Here is a 15,689-nt window from a genome sequence, read left to right as displayed (position 1 = left end):
TAGAAGAATATAGAATATTATGTACACATAAAAGCCATAGTGACAAGTACAAACGTAGTTAAAGTGAGCTTTTACTAGAATTGAAAGTGAAGGTCGTTCCGCAGCTTCCGGATGCGGACATTAATGGCGCAAGTTCCGTTATGGCTGGATCCGGCGCGTCACATCCGGTCTGCCGTCACTGTGTTATTATTTTTTATTAATTAGATTAAGTCAGTGTTTCTAGATTTATTTATAGATATTTTTATAGTGCAATTTGCAAAAGCAATGATGTCCAATCAAGTGAACTTCATGCTAAAATCATTTTCTACCACAAAAAATATCAAACGTGCAACGCCACATTTGGTCCGGTATGGGTAGGATAGGTACTTGTGTTTTGACTCGGTCATCTTTGATACTTTCTACAACAGACGGGACGTCTGTTAGAGCAAACACCAACACAGCGAAATCAACCGTGCTGTGTTTTGCAACATCTTGCAAAATGCATCTTTCTATTCCAAACGATATGCATCTGGGAGAAACGGTACTCTAGCTTAACAAAAAACTAACATACCAGAGCGTTCGTGCAATCAGTACGCTTAATAGAACGTGATAGAGTTGTAGTTGGCTCAATAGCGCGTCGACACTTAGTTTTTCATATATCACTAGCCCGAGTGACCCTTAAGTCCTAAGAGATAAGCCAACAATTGTTGACAGACAGCTTTATGATAGGTGTTGCTAATGTGAAAATGTGTATTTGCGTATGCCGGGTTCAAAAAACTCTTACAATACATTATTTATAAACCCTGACGCATTATGTAGGTAGACTCTGCTTATGTATTACTTAATAGTCGTCTAAGTATATACCTATACCTATTACAATTATGAGCTCCATTTAACGATAAACCTATACCGAGTTTATTTAACAAAGAAGTCGTATTTTGTTTTCCACCGTCTTGATCAACTTGACTAAGTTAAAAACGAGAGCAAGTTGAAGATTTTTACAATAATTTGGGTTTTCTCAAAAATTTTTATACATTTAATTAACTTCGCGGTTTCAAAAACTTTTCTGATATCTTCGTGGGAAATAACCATGTTACGATTATGTTCATTAAACCTCATTCTTGTAATGTTAATGATCTTCTGTGGTCTTCTCTCAAATACTACCTACTTAGCATTCGTATAGGTTTCAATAGATCTTACGTATACGTGGACATTATAATCAACGTAAATCATACACACACGTTCATATTATGTGTAACTAATAGTAGTAGGTATGTAAAAGATTCACTCTTATTTTTATTGCTGTTCGAATGCCGGCTATACTTTCATTTTCAAAACTACACGAGTCTAGTCAGGCAAAGAAACTAAACTCACGTGATTCACTGAGAGGCGGTTAAAAGTAATCCATGTAATTTTATGATATAATAATTATGAATATGGTAAGAATTCAGTATAAAATTCAACTGGGTTGGGCTGCATTCGGGAAACTTCGTCAGATATTCTCCTCGGCCATTCCTCAGAGCCTGAAGACAAAAGTCTTCAACCAGTGCGTCCTGCCAGTGATGACGTATGGTGCAGAGACGTGGACACTGACGGTAGGACTGGTCCACCGATTTAAAGTCGCTCAGCGTGCTATGGAGAGAGCTATGCTTGGGGTTTCTCTGATGGATCGTATCAGAAATGAGGTTATCCGTCAGAGTACTAAGGTTACTGACATAGCTGTCAAAATATGCAAGCTGAAGTGGCAGTGGGCTGGTCATATCTGCCGAAGAACCGATAACCGTTGGGGTAGACGAGTTCTCGAGTGGAGACCACGAACAGGCAAACGCAGCGTGGGACGCCTCCTGCCCGCTGGACTGACGACCTTAGGCGGGTGGCGGGTAGTGGTTGGATGAGGAAGGCCGAGGACCGAGTATTGTGGCGCTCCTTGAGAGAGGCCTATGTCCAGCAGTGGATGATTATTGGCTGATGATGATAAAATTCAAAAGATAATTTTAGGTTCTTCCACCTTATTCACTTTGTTGTATTTCAAAGAAGCATCCTATTAAACGACATAAATAAAACCGTTCATTTTGATATTAAAATATCTTATTAAATCTCGCGTAAAATAAGTCACAAAAATTGAGATGAAGGATTAGACATGTCGATAAATTTCAATGGCCATGGAGAAAAAGGTGACAGTGGAGCAAAATGTATACAATGAACGATAAGAAAGGTACTCTCATTATGTAACATGTATTTTTATGGTTCTAGGGCTCGTAGGCGGACTATGTATAGTTCTGAGGGCTCTAGGTTCGAATTCCATTAAGGGTAGAAATTAACGCCGCTGTTTCGGCCCGACTTGGAAGGGGCACTGTGGATAAATGATGCACTTGGTGGATAAATAAATAATCTATCTCGTTTGTTTGAATGCGATGTATTACTATCCAATAACTTATACAAGTACAGTCATCGTGATTACCTACTGAAACATTCTCTCACACACTCATTATGAAAGCTATCCATTACTGAAATATTACCCATAAACTTGGATAAAGAAAGCGAAACTTTTACATTGAATAGAGCTTAATGTAATGACTTCGACGACTCAAAATATTGATTGCTGATAGAGTGATCGTCGTGATCAATGAAAGCAGAATGCCCAGTCAATGTCTATGTTTTCACATCGAACCATACATCGTTATTAGATGCTGATTTCGTAACTGTTATTGATACAATGGTTTCGATTAGAGAAAGTCTATTAAAAGCTTCTTCATAATAAAATTGTAACTAACTGCAAACTTGGACTTCAACAGATTGAGCGTTATTCTGAGGACAATATTATATTATTAAAGTAGAGTTTAAGATAATATTTATTGCTGGTCATAGGTGTACCTAAGGATTGCCTTATTGATAATAATAATAATTTATCCTACCGCAGGGTTTTTTGAATTCTAAACAGGACAAATCACCAAAAAACTAATGTAATGTTATTTATACCACGTTTATTTATATTAAGTTTGTGTTCGGAGCTGCGATCACTTTCTACAGACATGAGACATCCACCACGGAATCTGTATCAATCATGGAGGACTTACTCCGGCTTTAATACTAATATTAATAAAGTTAATACCTATACTTTAAAATGATTGAATACGTAGAGCCGTTGGCTGCGGTATTTGGATATTGGAATAAACATATTTATTTTAATAGTCTATTTAATTTTTTTAATTTATGAAATAAACCTAATTACTAATTTGCTTTTTCATCTTGAACATCCTAAAAAACAACCATGCAGACGAATTGAGAACGACCTTTTTTTTCGGTAAGTCGATTAAAATGCAACCGCAGTAGCCCCCCCGCTTCGTATGCAAGAGTTAGTTGGATTAGTTACATGGACACAAGTTCAACAACTGTTTACAGGCGAAAGTGATGTTATTCGGTAAGCGTCCGTAATACCATGTTCTGCAATATTCAAAACGGATGTGGATGTTACGTTCGCTCCGTTTTTATTTTTTTATCTGGTATAGCTTTGGAATTTCAGTTACATACTTAGTCAAATTTCTTGGTTATAATATTACTAAGTCATATTTATTACCTAACTAAGTAATAATATTAAGTAACCAAAATTTGTTTTAAGTTGCAACGGAGGAATAGAAACCACTTTTTTTTATATGTATTTTAAAAAAATAACATCTTTAAAAGTAGCTACCTACATTACATCAATTCATAAGCCACTTAATATCTAAGCCTCGTTAGTTTTATTTTCTTTTATTGTTGTAAGATATTATGAAATTTATTTAACTAACTATGTTTAACTTTTAAATAAAATTATAGTTAAAATAAAAAAAATATCATAAGTAAATCTAAATGTACTCGTGGGATGCAGTAAGTAAATGGGTATTTGATAGAGAAAACATCTTTACTTGGATATAAGCGGTTTGCGGTGAAATGCTAATGTTGTATCACTTTAACTTTTATATTGTAATTCCAAATGTGATTTACGAGATCTTTTGATACTTTTGGTTTAAAATTGACTTCTCTTTCCGTAGTTGAAAGTAACTCAAAAACAGAAAGAACAAAGGAAAGTTTATGACATTTTGGTACTATCATGTACTGTTATGATTACCGAAAAATCTCAATATACCTACTTGAAAATCGTACATAAGCGCGCCACAATCATAACCTAACCCTGATTACACCTACCTCTGAGTGGCACTCGTTCAATTGCTAACAGTAGTGCTCGGCCGAGGACACTGTCTCGCCACTCTACTCGGTAGGTGTAATCAAGGCATAACGGGTCAGGAACAAGTAAATAATAATTCAAAGTGTCAAACATGAGCAAGGTATGCTTAACGGTAATAAAGGTTAATACACTGAATTACCGCGTCTTAAAAGGACGAAGATTAATCACCCTCACATATTTGGCGAAGGGACATAACATCGGTACGTGAACAGAATAAGGTATTGCCACACCAACGCGAGCGCTAGCCGAGCAAAAATGTTCTAAATTAGATCCATTTTTGTGATGCATGGATGAGATGGAAAAACGCAGCTTTATTTGTTTTGATGACCCCCCATATTATTAGTTTATTCCGATAAAAATATAAAAGAAAATAAGATATGAATAAGTAATTGAGTTTAAGTACTTAAACTCACATGATTTTTTCTACGTCAAATGGTGTTTACTGTAAGCAATGAACAAATAAATATATATTTTGAATCCAAATTAATCATCTGTCAATGAACAAACCTTAATAAAATTATAAAGACGCAAATATTCACGTAATCCATCATAAGATCATTTAAAGTAGTGTCACTATAACCGAATTACCGAGCCAGTGCGTCCAAGTGTGATAGCACCTTCGGCCCGGACTTTCAACCCGAGCCTGCAAAGGCTCACCAAGGTTCCAGGGCAACGACCCACACCATGCACAAATATGTGACACATACAGTTACTTACACTACGTGCAAAGCGACTATTTTAATATAATAAATCTGAATATACGTCCGTGATTAACGTCCTTTTCACTTCCTGGATAGCTTCATAATTATGTTATACTGCGCTGGATGTTTTATCTTTTTGTATGTAAGCTGGCATCCTATAAAGTTTTATACACTTACAATCTCTTCGACGAAAGTATGGATGGAATAATATAAATTTAATAATGAATTTGTTGAAGTTCAAATTCACTATGCTGCTCTTCACAACCTCTATATTGCATGGACTATCTCGTACTCGGAAATCTAATCCATGGTTTATTCTAATGCCAGTGAATAAAGATTAACACAAGAAGGCCAGTGGCAAATCAGTTCTGGTCACCACAGCTCTGCACAATGTTAGAGTCTTTAACGTCAGTATGTTCAATACACGTAAAAGGGAAGGGAAACAAAGGTCACATTTCTGCCCTTGACTAGCAAATGCAGGCGAGCACTGCCATGAATCACAGACCACAATGTCGATATGTGGCTGGGAATGCACCTTTTCTCTGCATGTACGGAATTCATTTATTACTCTGCGAAAGCGAATGTATATTTCCGTTTTCTACCTCCGCCGTTGTAGAGTTGCCATAGATTTATGTTTAATCTAATTACAGAATGTGGGGTAGTTGTCTTTATTAGATTTACAATAATTATTGTCCAGCGTTGGTTATTAAATTATCAACAATAACTAGATATACTTAGGTACGAAGAGGTAGAAATTGATGACTCCTTGCCGCTTAACTTTGATGACCCTTTTATAATAATAATAATACATTTATTTTCAGATAACAAGATCCATCCATTATACTTGAAAAATATATTTATCAATGCCGGTGGGAATTTATATAAAATGAAGAAACCACAAAGCAATAATAAACCTTTAATTCAGGGTTGGAAGGACGAACAATGACTATAGTTGACTAACATGTACCTACCTATATCGAATTTAATTTTATATCGTTTAAAACATGTGTTCGTAAACTAGTTTTTATTTGAGTGTCCTCATTATGCGGGCAAGAGTTTAAAGTTTAACATTATCATCGCTAATTTCAATGGTGAATGTCATCCTAAGACTTACTAGATTGGCGATTTTATTAATAGGTACTATATGGCAAGGCCGCCTGGTATTGTGGAGACCTGCAGACAGTGCTGAATGTTTTGTATAAATTACTTTAATATCTGTTGGAAATAAATGTTACTTGTCATTCGAGTTACCGTACGGGTTCGTCGGATTCGGCCATCTTTCCACAAAGGTCATGGAAATTGAAGATTACACTGTCCCACAGTAGATCAAAATCGCGTCATATTAACTGAGTATACTTCTTAATAGGATGCCTGTAAGCTTGTTTTATACATTTTGATTGATAGAAAACAGCGTTATCGTCAGCTTGAACTAAAAACTTAAAAAAAATCATGACATTTATTGCATGGAAGTAGGTAACCTATAACTGTTCCTACAAGTTAAAGTTAGGAATGCAAAAGTAAAATTTAGGGAATTTTCGACCAAATATTATGCAGTAATAATAGACATCTGCAGTATTTACGTACTAGTACACATTTTTAAGTTACATATATCACGAATACGATGAAAAAATAAAATAACGGATGACACTTTTTCATTAACGTTACCAATCTTATATTTCCGTCAGAAGTATTACCAGTAATTTATCAAATTTAATGAGTTTGTAAGTTGATGGTCCTTGCATCAGGTGATGCAATGACGATTGGCTTCCCAAGCTTTTAACCCACTGACGGACACTGACTGCATTTGACGTCCTCCACACTTTTAGAAAAAAATCACAACGTCAAATGCAGTCCCCACTCTTTTTCTAATTATTTCAACAACGGTCAATGCAGTCCTGTTTTACCTAGAGTTTGTATGAAGACCATCTTGTTGTGCTTTATTTGGCAGGATTTCAATGTTATATGTGCACCCTGAGTACCTTTTTTTCACACAGCAATAAGTTTTCATACAAAAAAAAGTGTGCACTCACACGCACACAACGGTCACCGACGTCGTGTTTTCTTTACTGCGTCTAGGCAGTGTGCCGGCATGTGCACCAGCACATCATCACTCAACTCCCATACAAAAATGTTGTGCGTTTTTATGAGTTTCACCGTTAATCTAGTGTCCATCAATGTGTTAACATGCCAAAAGTTTCATTTACTTGTTTCATAGACAATGTAATGACTTTTTTTTTCTTTTTTTTTCTTAATTCCTAAAGGGTCCCCGGTTGTACCCACTGTCATCGGAGATCGTTGTAAGTCAAAATTAAACCAGCTTATTGCCATCTCTTGGGCTCATCAGTAATCGGGAGTAGGTACAAAACGGGGTAAAAATCTTGCAAACTACTTAAAAATATAATTTGTTAGCCTTTATTGTCAAAGCGATTATTCCTAGGAACCAGAAGAACTACTTTCATTCCGCTTTTCTGATAAATATAATAACTTAAACGTTAGTATCTATAAGGACCCAACAAAGTGTTTCATTTTGTCATAGAACCTCGCTGGAATTCGGTTTTGTAATCTCATTTAACTAATTGGTACCGAAGTTAATATATTCGACACTTGCACAAACTGTGGACTAGGCAAATAAATTTCGTCTATTAAGACATCAAGTTAAAATTAACAAAGAAAATATCATTAACATTTTTACACATAGCGCGCGCCCAAAACTAATGTAGTAATAGATTAAACTAAGCATGTTGAATGAGTTGTTGTGTCATCGGCATGTTAGGAAATAGATTCATATTTTTGAATATCTTTTTTACTATTTTGCTCGCACTAAATGCGCATAATTGTAGATAATAAAGTAATTACTACCAACACGACACCATGTATGCGTAGAGTTCGGTATTTTAACAATTGCACAGCGTTTATGTTTACCACTTCAGTAATATTATATTTACAAGCAGAACATTTTTGAGGTACCATAAATTCTTCAACATTCCTAAGAAAACAATTAAAGTCCTAATGAAGAACTACAAAACAATGAAGTAATTTAAAGTGTAGCAAAATGATGGCTTTCGTAATTCATTCCGCGCCATTAGTGTGTTATTAAAAAGTCATAGCTACAAGAGTTAATGACGGAACGCGGGTCCGCCTCATCTCGACTTGTTTCATAATAACTTGTACTGAGGGGAAACTCGAGAGAGCGTCGGGAGCCGGTACAGCGGCGGCGGCGGCGGCGGCGCATCGCGGCCCCATGCGGCGCCGGGAGCCCTGCGCTCGTGCACTCCGCGGAGTTGAGAAACGCGCCCTCGATCGTGATGCCGCGTTGGGCAATGAAAACCTGATTTCCGCGCGAGAAATCAGATCGGAGTTTTCGCGACTTGACAAAGCACAGGACGGAACGTTACGCAACGGCGGCGGCGGCGGCGGCGCACGCGACACACGCTAAACGCCAACTCCGATCCGACTAATTATCGACTGCATAATAGAAAGTTGTTAAAAACTGCACGTTTTGCGCAAAAACGCTCCTTGAAAACAATAGTTGGGCGCTGGCGACCTCGAGATTCGGTTTTACTTTCGTTCGACTTTCGTTATCTATGAACATTCGCTGGTAGGTACTTACATGGCGGCGGCGTGCATGGCGGCGGAGCGGGCGCCGGCGACTGACGGGACTGGGGCTGGACCTCTCTCTCACGTTGCGAAATACAAGCTCAGGCACGAGGAAGCATCACATTCTAATGCAACGTCTCCTAATGTCAGAGAGCGTTTAAATGCCAATAGCGTCGACCTTTGCGTTTTGTGGTGCGTTGCGCAAGCGGCGCGTATGAGAGGTGCGTGGCGGGGCGTGCGGCGGGGCGGCGGGGTGGCGGGGGCGGGGCGGGGGGTGCTGGCGGCGCCGCGTCCGGATAGAGACTAACGCCGCCGCGCCGCCGGCACCTCTTACTTATAGCCGCGCTACCACTCGGCACCCTTGACTGCAAGGACCAGGATGGCACCTGTCGGCCCTCCCGCCGGCGACAGACCCGGGGGTGTCTGGTTGCGTCTCGCGCGCCCACAGACTGTCTCCAGTGACCGGATCTAGGGCTGAACTTTGACCTATTTAAGCTTCACAACCCAAATTCTTGTGTCCACTATAATTTGAAAATTAACACGTTTATTCATTATTAAGTCATAATGTCCACGCTGCCTAAGAATGCACATAATCTTAATGTAAATAACAATAAGCGAGGTGGCGAAAATATGTGATGTTTCCTTGTAGCGCGAATTCTCTTAGAAAAGAATTCAACGCGCGCGCGGTGACTAAGCGCCGCCGCTGGGACGTTCATTTTGACACAGTCCTTTGGTTGGAACGATTTTGCAATGTTTCAGCTGCTAGACGGCATTTTATATGTGGCATGACCTAATTAACTAAAGTATGTTAAGGAAATTCCGCCGAGGAACCTACTTTCGCCCTCTTGTAATATTATTCATGGTGTAAGTATTTTCATGAATCGGCCGTAAAATGAAATGTTTATTCTACCTACATATTATTTTTCATATATTTCTACAATACGTATATAATACATGCAAGCAAGTACATATTATGATAAAAAATATAGACTCAGGAGGTATACTAACAATAACATATTCAGATACATATTAGGTATATACTTATGCGATCTTATTTTATGTAGCAGTCCGTTGTGATCATTGTGGTAAAGAGTAGAAAATTCAAGGCTTCAATTAATAATGAGGCCAGGGATTTTAAATATTGGATTACCATAGCACTTGCCTTGGTTGACCAGACACTAAAATTATGCTTATTGAAGTTAGTAGGTATACAATTAATAATGCCACGACACTTTCCAAAACTGTTCTGGTTCTTAAGAACAAAGTATTTTTTTATTATTCAAAGATATAGTTAAATATTAAACCAGAATTCACTATTATTTTTCTTAGCACATAGGTGACATACCAATTGTTCTTCTCGTAGTGTTAGGATCAACCAGCTATCTGAGAAGGTAGATGCGTAATAAATTACAGGGTACCTTCTTCACTATAAATTATTATTTTTCTTGTACCTACTCCTTGAGTAACGTAACACCTGCAATGAAAAAGTTCCACTTAAAAAATGCGACATTAAATGACCCAAAATATTTACTTTTTAGTTGGTGGTATTCTGATGGACTGTCAAATGTACCGAAGGCCTACTTCAATCTAGTATTTTCCGTTTAGGAGTAATTTAGTGATATTGTCACTGGATTTTTTTCATTTACCGTGAGCGTAGTTCGGCGCACCCTGAGCAGCCAACGTCTTAATACTTTTCTAACTAACCAATCATTTCACCATGTTGAGTAATCCTCTTCTAAATGTTTATCACCACCCTAAAAAAATAAGATGAATTAACCCCCCTATCATGAAGGCACGTATTAGAGGCATCTGCCCTCGGCATGACTCATGAGCTGGCATGAAGTCGAAGGCGTGGGGCAGGACCGCTCAGAGTGGGAATCTACTTTTCGAGCCCAATGTCGCACCGTTCCATATAACACTGGAACTTTTTAATTGCTCGCAACTATATACCTACCTACGTGAGTACTTATCTAAGTCGGTACCTACATACATTTATTTAAATTTTCCGCAAAGACCTATGGTATCGGATCGAATCGTTGTGTGACTCCGAACTGGCGACTTCTTCTCTCACCCAAGACACAGCTACAGTCAAGACTGCAGTAGTAGCGTATCTTAAAATCATGAAAAGAGATGTCCACTGTTAGCACCCTATGATATAAGAATTTACTGAAAATAGAAATATGTTAGTATTATATGTATTTATAATGATTAGTCTTCCACGATACAGGTGCGCCTAGTGCGGAATTTGCAGACGACACTGTGTAAAAAATGTTTTAAGTATGTTAATAAATACTTTAACTTTATCTAGATAATACCGTGGCTATGATAAAATAAATATTTAAGTTATATTAGATAAAAATGCTGAAATGACTTAGTATAATCATAATCGTCCATGATGACAAATAAACTTACCTCTACCAATCCCTAAAATAACTGAACAACTTCTCCGTTTTCAGTCAAAATCATCACTTAAAATATATAAGTACAGATACCTAATTAGTTTTGTTAGAATTCAGGACAGCTGTAATTTTCTAAATAGCTATTAAAATACGTTGTAGTTAATATACACTCACGGGCAATGAAAAGGTTCCACTGAGAAAAGCACCAAATGACTCCTAAACTGAAAAGGCTCGGCTAATGACGCCTTCTGCAACATTGAATTATATTTAACAGAGCGTCAGGATATCACCAACAAAAAACGGTAATATTTTGTTAAAATATTAAAATAGGTACCTACATGTTTAAAAAAATTGCGGCGGTTTGGTGTGGGTATTTTGTCAGTGGAACTTTTTCATTGCCCGTGAGTGTATATTAGTACAGATACCTAATTAGTTTTGTTAGAATTCAGGGCAGCTGTAATTTTTCTAAATACCCATTAACATACGTTGCAGTTAATATACTTGTGTTTACTACAAGCGGCTGTGGCTGTGGCGATGTTGCGTCGATGCGAATAGGGCATCATCGGTTATGTTGTTGTATCACAGTGACATTTGCCACTTTCTGTTTTACAATCGGAGAATGCATGAACAGGAATTCAATAAGGCACCGATCATCCTCAGCTTTGTTTATATCATACATGGGAGTGGAGAATTAAATACGATCGTATATTAAGATTATGGTTATGTACTATTTAGGTAAGTATGGAAAAGGGACTGAAAGTACCAGCGGATGTTATTAAATATGACGAAGCGACAGAGCTCAGTCGGGTATGCGCCCGCTTCTCACGCCAGAGATGCGGGTTCGAATCCCGGCGCTGACATGTACCTACCAATGAGTTCTTTGAATTTAAGTACAATGTATAACATCGCTGTTACGGTGAAGGAAAACATCGTGAGGAAACCTGCATATCCAGACCCACTAACCCGCAGTTGACCAGCGTGATGGGGAAATGGTCCAATCTTAGGGAGGCTGTTGTTGAGACCTTGGGGATATGCACAAAGGTTCCACTCGAGAGAGCCAGGTGCAGGTACGTACACCCCCACAGAGAATAGAGTATTAAATATGAAGACCTTACAAAATATTACATTACGTTTTAAAGTAGGTATTTTGGTATCGCATTAATGAATATTATACGCGATGGCGATTATTAACAAGTTTGCTAAATAGCTATAATTATTTTCTATATTCGTAGTTCAATCAAAATTTCATTAGGTAAGTATATGAATTCTTGAGTTGGTTAGCTAATTATAAATTAGCATAATTATAAGTACCTATATTTACCGATTATTTTATCAGTGATCTATCCATTGGCAGTAAAATTTAGCAAACACAGGTATAATATTCAGAATCTGCTGGGTAGGTACTGAGGTAAGGAATCCTTTCACCACTTCGTTTAGGGCAAATTTTTAAATTATCTGATAAACAGATTACTAGAATCATAACTATTTGAACCTAAGTATATCTACTTATTGTAGTGTCATGTACGAGATCTTTTTGGCGAGTGATATTTCATGTACCTATGCCTGAGTACCATTCCAAATTTCACGGTATCGACCCAAATACATTTGCGTGTCACAATCGATTCAAAATAATTGTAATAATTTTCAAGGATTTAACCTTTACAATTCAATTGAATATCTATGTACCGCTATGTACAAATAATCTAAGATAATCCTGATGAATTACGTTGATAACATGTCGGATCAATGCAGGGGTCCTTGACCGTACAGAGTACAACCAATTCATTTAACTTTTGAGAACTATTTCTAGTGTTGGTACCTATGTACGGTTGTACATAAAACCATACAGAAATAAAACCAATTGGAATGAAATTTGAGTATTGCTAGGGATTCATTCATTAGTACTGATGAAGTTTATGCCTTTATGGTATAGAGATTGCCTCTTCCATTCTTTGTTGGTGTTGGGTAAGTTAAATAAAACAATAAAATACCAAAAAGAGTTAATTTTATTTACAGCATTTACCAAAATAGCGACAAATATCATGGAAACGCGGCAGTAGACCGCACTTTACAATTTTTTTTAACGTTTTTTGAAGAAACAAACTTATATTTTTAGCCAACCACAGGTACTTCTTTGCAAAAACATACTCTGAACTACATTATGTTCTATTTATTGTAATTAAAAATAGTAATATGTTGAAAAATAGTCAATCGTCGAAAAATTAAGTACAAAGAATATGTATCAAGAGAATGATATGAAGATAAAAGTTAAAATAACTATGTCAATTTTATGATACAGCCAAGTCTAAAAACCTTTTAATGTGGTCAATATCCATACCGAAGGCACATTCCAATTATAGCAAACGTATGGATTTATTAATATTGCTGCATGTTGACCATCGAAGGATCCTTAGATTTGGTTCATTTTATTGCAACTTTTGGCTATTTTTCTACAAAGACCGGATTGTCTGAAGGTAATTTACCCAATGGTGTAGATGGGCCCAATAGAAAATATATTCTGAAATTTAAATATATAATTTGAATTTAGCATTTGCGGAAATGTACAATAAGCACTGCCATTTTAGAATGTATCTTTTATTGGTCCTGGTCAAATCAAACAAAAGTGTATTGACTGTGTCTGGTTTCACGGGAAACAAGAGTTTTAAACATGTATTACTGAAGACAATGTTCAGTGAAGAAAATAAAAACAAATTATCTACAGGGTGGAACTTTAGTCACTGCTTGGCCTGCTTTGGTACACTAACGAAATAGGTAATAAACAAACAATTTATATACAAATAGACAAAAACGCGTAGATAAAACACGATATGGCCTTAGGATAAGAAATGGCTACTCAATAAAAAAAATTATTCACGCTCACGAGTGTGAGAATTTAACAGTGATATAGTATATACAGAGTGGAATATGAGAAACTGTAAGTTGTATACAGTTTAAAAAATATATAGGTAATGTTAGGGCCTACAATGTCTGGAAAATGGCTACCTGCGAGATAAAAGACATGCTGTCACTCTATGTAATTATGTTTTGGACAGTTTACAACATGTATTTTATCCAGTATCATTTATCCCACAGTAACAATTATACAGACACTCTGAAACATGCCCTCATAAATTTAATGTTTCTTCAACTGTATCTTTCGTGATAAAATTCTAACCTGTATAAATACAATGATGATGTTAAAGATAATTATAACATAATTGAACAGCCATTTCTTATCACACTGGTCCAGTTGCAGGTCCCCCTAAACTAACGATGACTTGGATTATAAAAAAACTACAGTACACAACAATCATATCACAATACACTTATTCAAATTATCAATAGAATTGGACTAAATATTTACAAATTTGGTTTAATAATGTTAAGGAAGAAAATATTATTATAACATTGGACAAACACAAATTATTAGTAACATTTAATTTTAAATTCAATGTATCTTAATCCCGCTAACTTGTTACAATAAAACATCGCGAGCTCGTGGCTTTTATCATATTGCTGTTATTAATATTAAAATGGTATTCGCAATAATAAGGTACATTAATTATAATCATATTATACATATTATTATTAAAATAAGATGGCAAGTATTGATTGCTGTTGGTATTTATTAAGCTTCATTCGATTCCAACAACAAGCAAATAATATATAAAACTATAGAAATTATTATAAAATGACTAAATAAATAATCGTATTTAATAATTATTATTAATCATCGTTTTTATGACGATCACAAATATATTTCAAATGACTCACATAGAATTGAGCTCACACAGTATGTTCTATTAATAAAAAATATTGATGATTCGTGTATTCTATAAAAAATCTTTATCATAAAATATAATCCACTGTCTATAAATAAGTGCTTATTTCACAATGTCTGGATAGTAATATGTGCGATCAAAATCATGCTATCAATGTCTAGAAAATGACTTCTGAGAGGGACAGCGTGATTTTTCTCCCACACATAATTTTCCCATACATAGAGAAAGATGCTTTAAATCTTTTACATGCTTGAGGATATACCTATACTAGATGTTTGACACAATGTATTGACTAATTAAAATCCATGAACTTCTCTATCACTAGAAAATATATGCAATGCATGCGCCAAACATCCTGTATAAGTATAAAGTATAGGTATATAAAGTATATTCGAAATAATGTTATGACATATTAATTTTTAATTATGATTTGCATGTAAGAAAATCTATGGACACTTATTTTAGTCAAGTTACGCCAAAAATCTATATCCTAATTTATTTCTCCATACAATATTACTAGCAAAATATATAGGCACTTTCTAGAAAACGGTGCAATTACTTGTATACATTTTTGGCGTGTAGATATTTTAAGCATGTACTTATAACATTGGTAGATAAAAATTACTTGTGAACTCTCTGTTTTTGTATCAAACGTTCCTATCATAATGACTTGCAACACTTGGGCAAATATATTGCTTGGAAAGACGCTCCCTGCACTTATAATGTACCTACACTGAAGATGATATTTCTAAAACTACTGCCTACTGCTACAAAATATTGTAATATCCTAAAAATGTATAATAATACACGTATAAAGGCGAAAATGTTATTACAGAAGAACCTTAGTCAAGATTAGTAAAAAAACCTCAGAATCTAACATATTAATAGAGATGTAGTTTTATTGCTTTTAGTTCGAATTGAAGATATATGTCTCATTTAGAGGGTGTTTCTAGTCTAGGTAAACTAACATACATTTGGAACAATATTGTGTCATTTTGCCACTCAT

The 15,689-nt window shown here is 36.0% G+C and overlaps 1 protein-coding gene across 1 annotated transcript in view; it reads right to left on the bottom strand.

The window, feature by feature from the left end:
• Nucleotides 1–8,763, bottom strand: part of LOC119694851 (mucin-5AC) — a 32,631-nt gene extending 23,868 nt beyond the window's left edge. Inside the window, exon 1 of the mRNA XM_048632994.1 lies at nucleotides 8,516–8,763. Coding sequence (XP_048488951.1) covers nucleotides 8,516–8,532 — 17 coding nt within the window. The 5' untranslated portion in view covers nucleotides 8,533–8,763. The remainder of the gene's footprint in view (nucleotides 1–8,515) is intronic.
• Nucleotides 8,764–15,689: the final 6,926 nt, after the last annotated feature.

The sequence above is a fragment of the Plutella xylostella genome, chromosome Z, assembly GCF_932276165.1.
Source record: "Plutella xylostella chromosome Z, ilPluXylo3.1, whole genome shotgun sequence".
NCBI lineage: Eukaryota > Metazoa > Arthropoda > Insecta > Lepidoptera > Plutellidae > Plutella > Plutella xylostella.
Note: the sequence above shows the minus strand (reverse complement) of the source record. Positions and strands in the feature narration are given on the sequence as shown.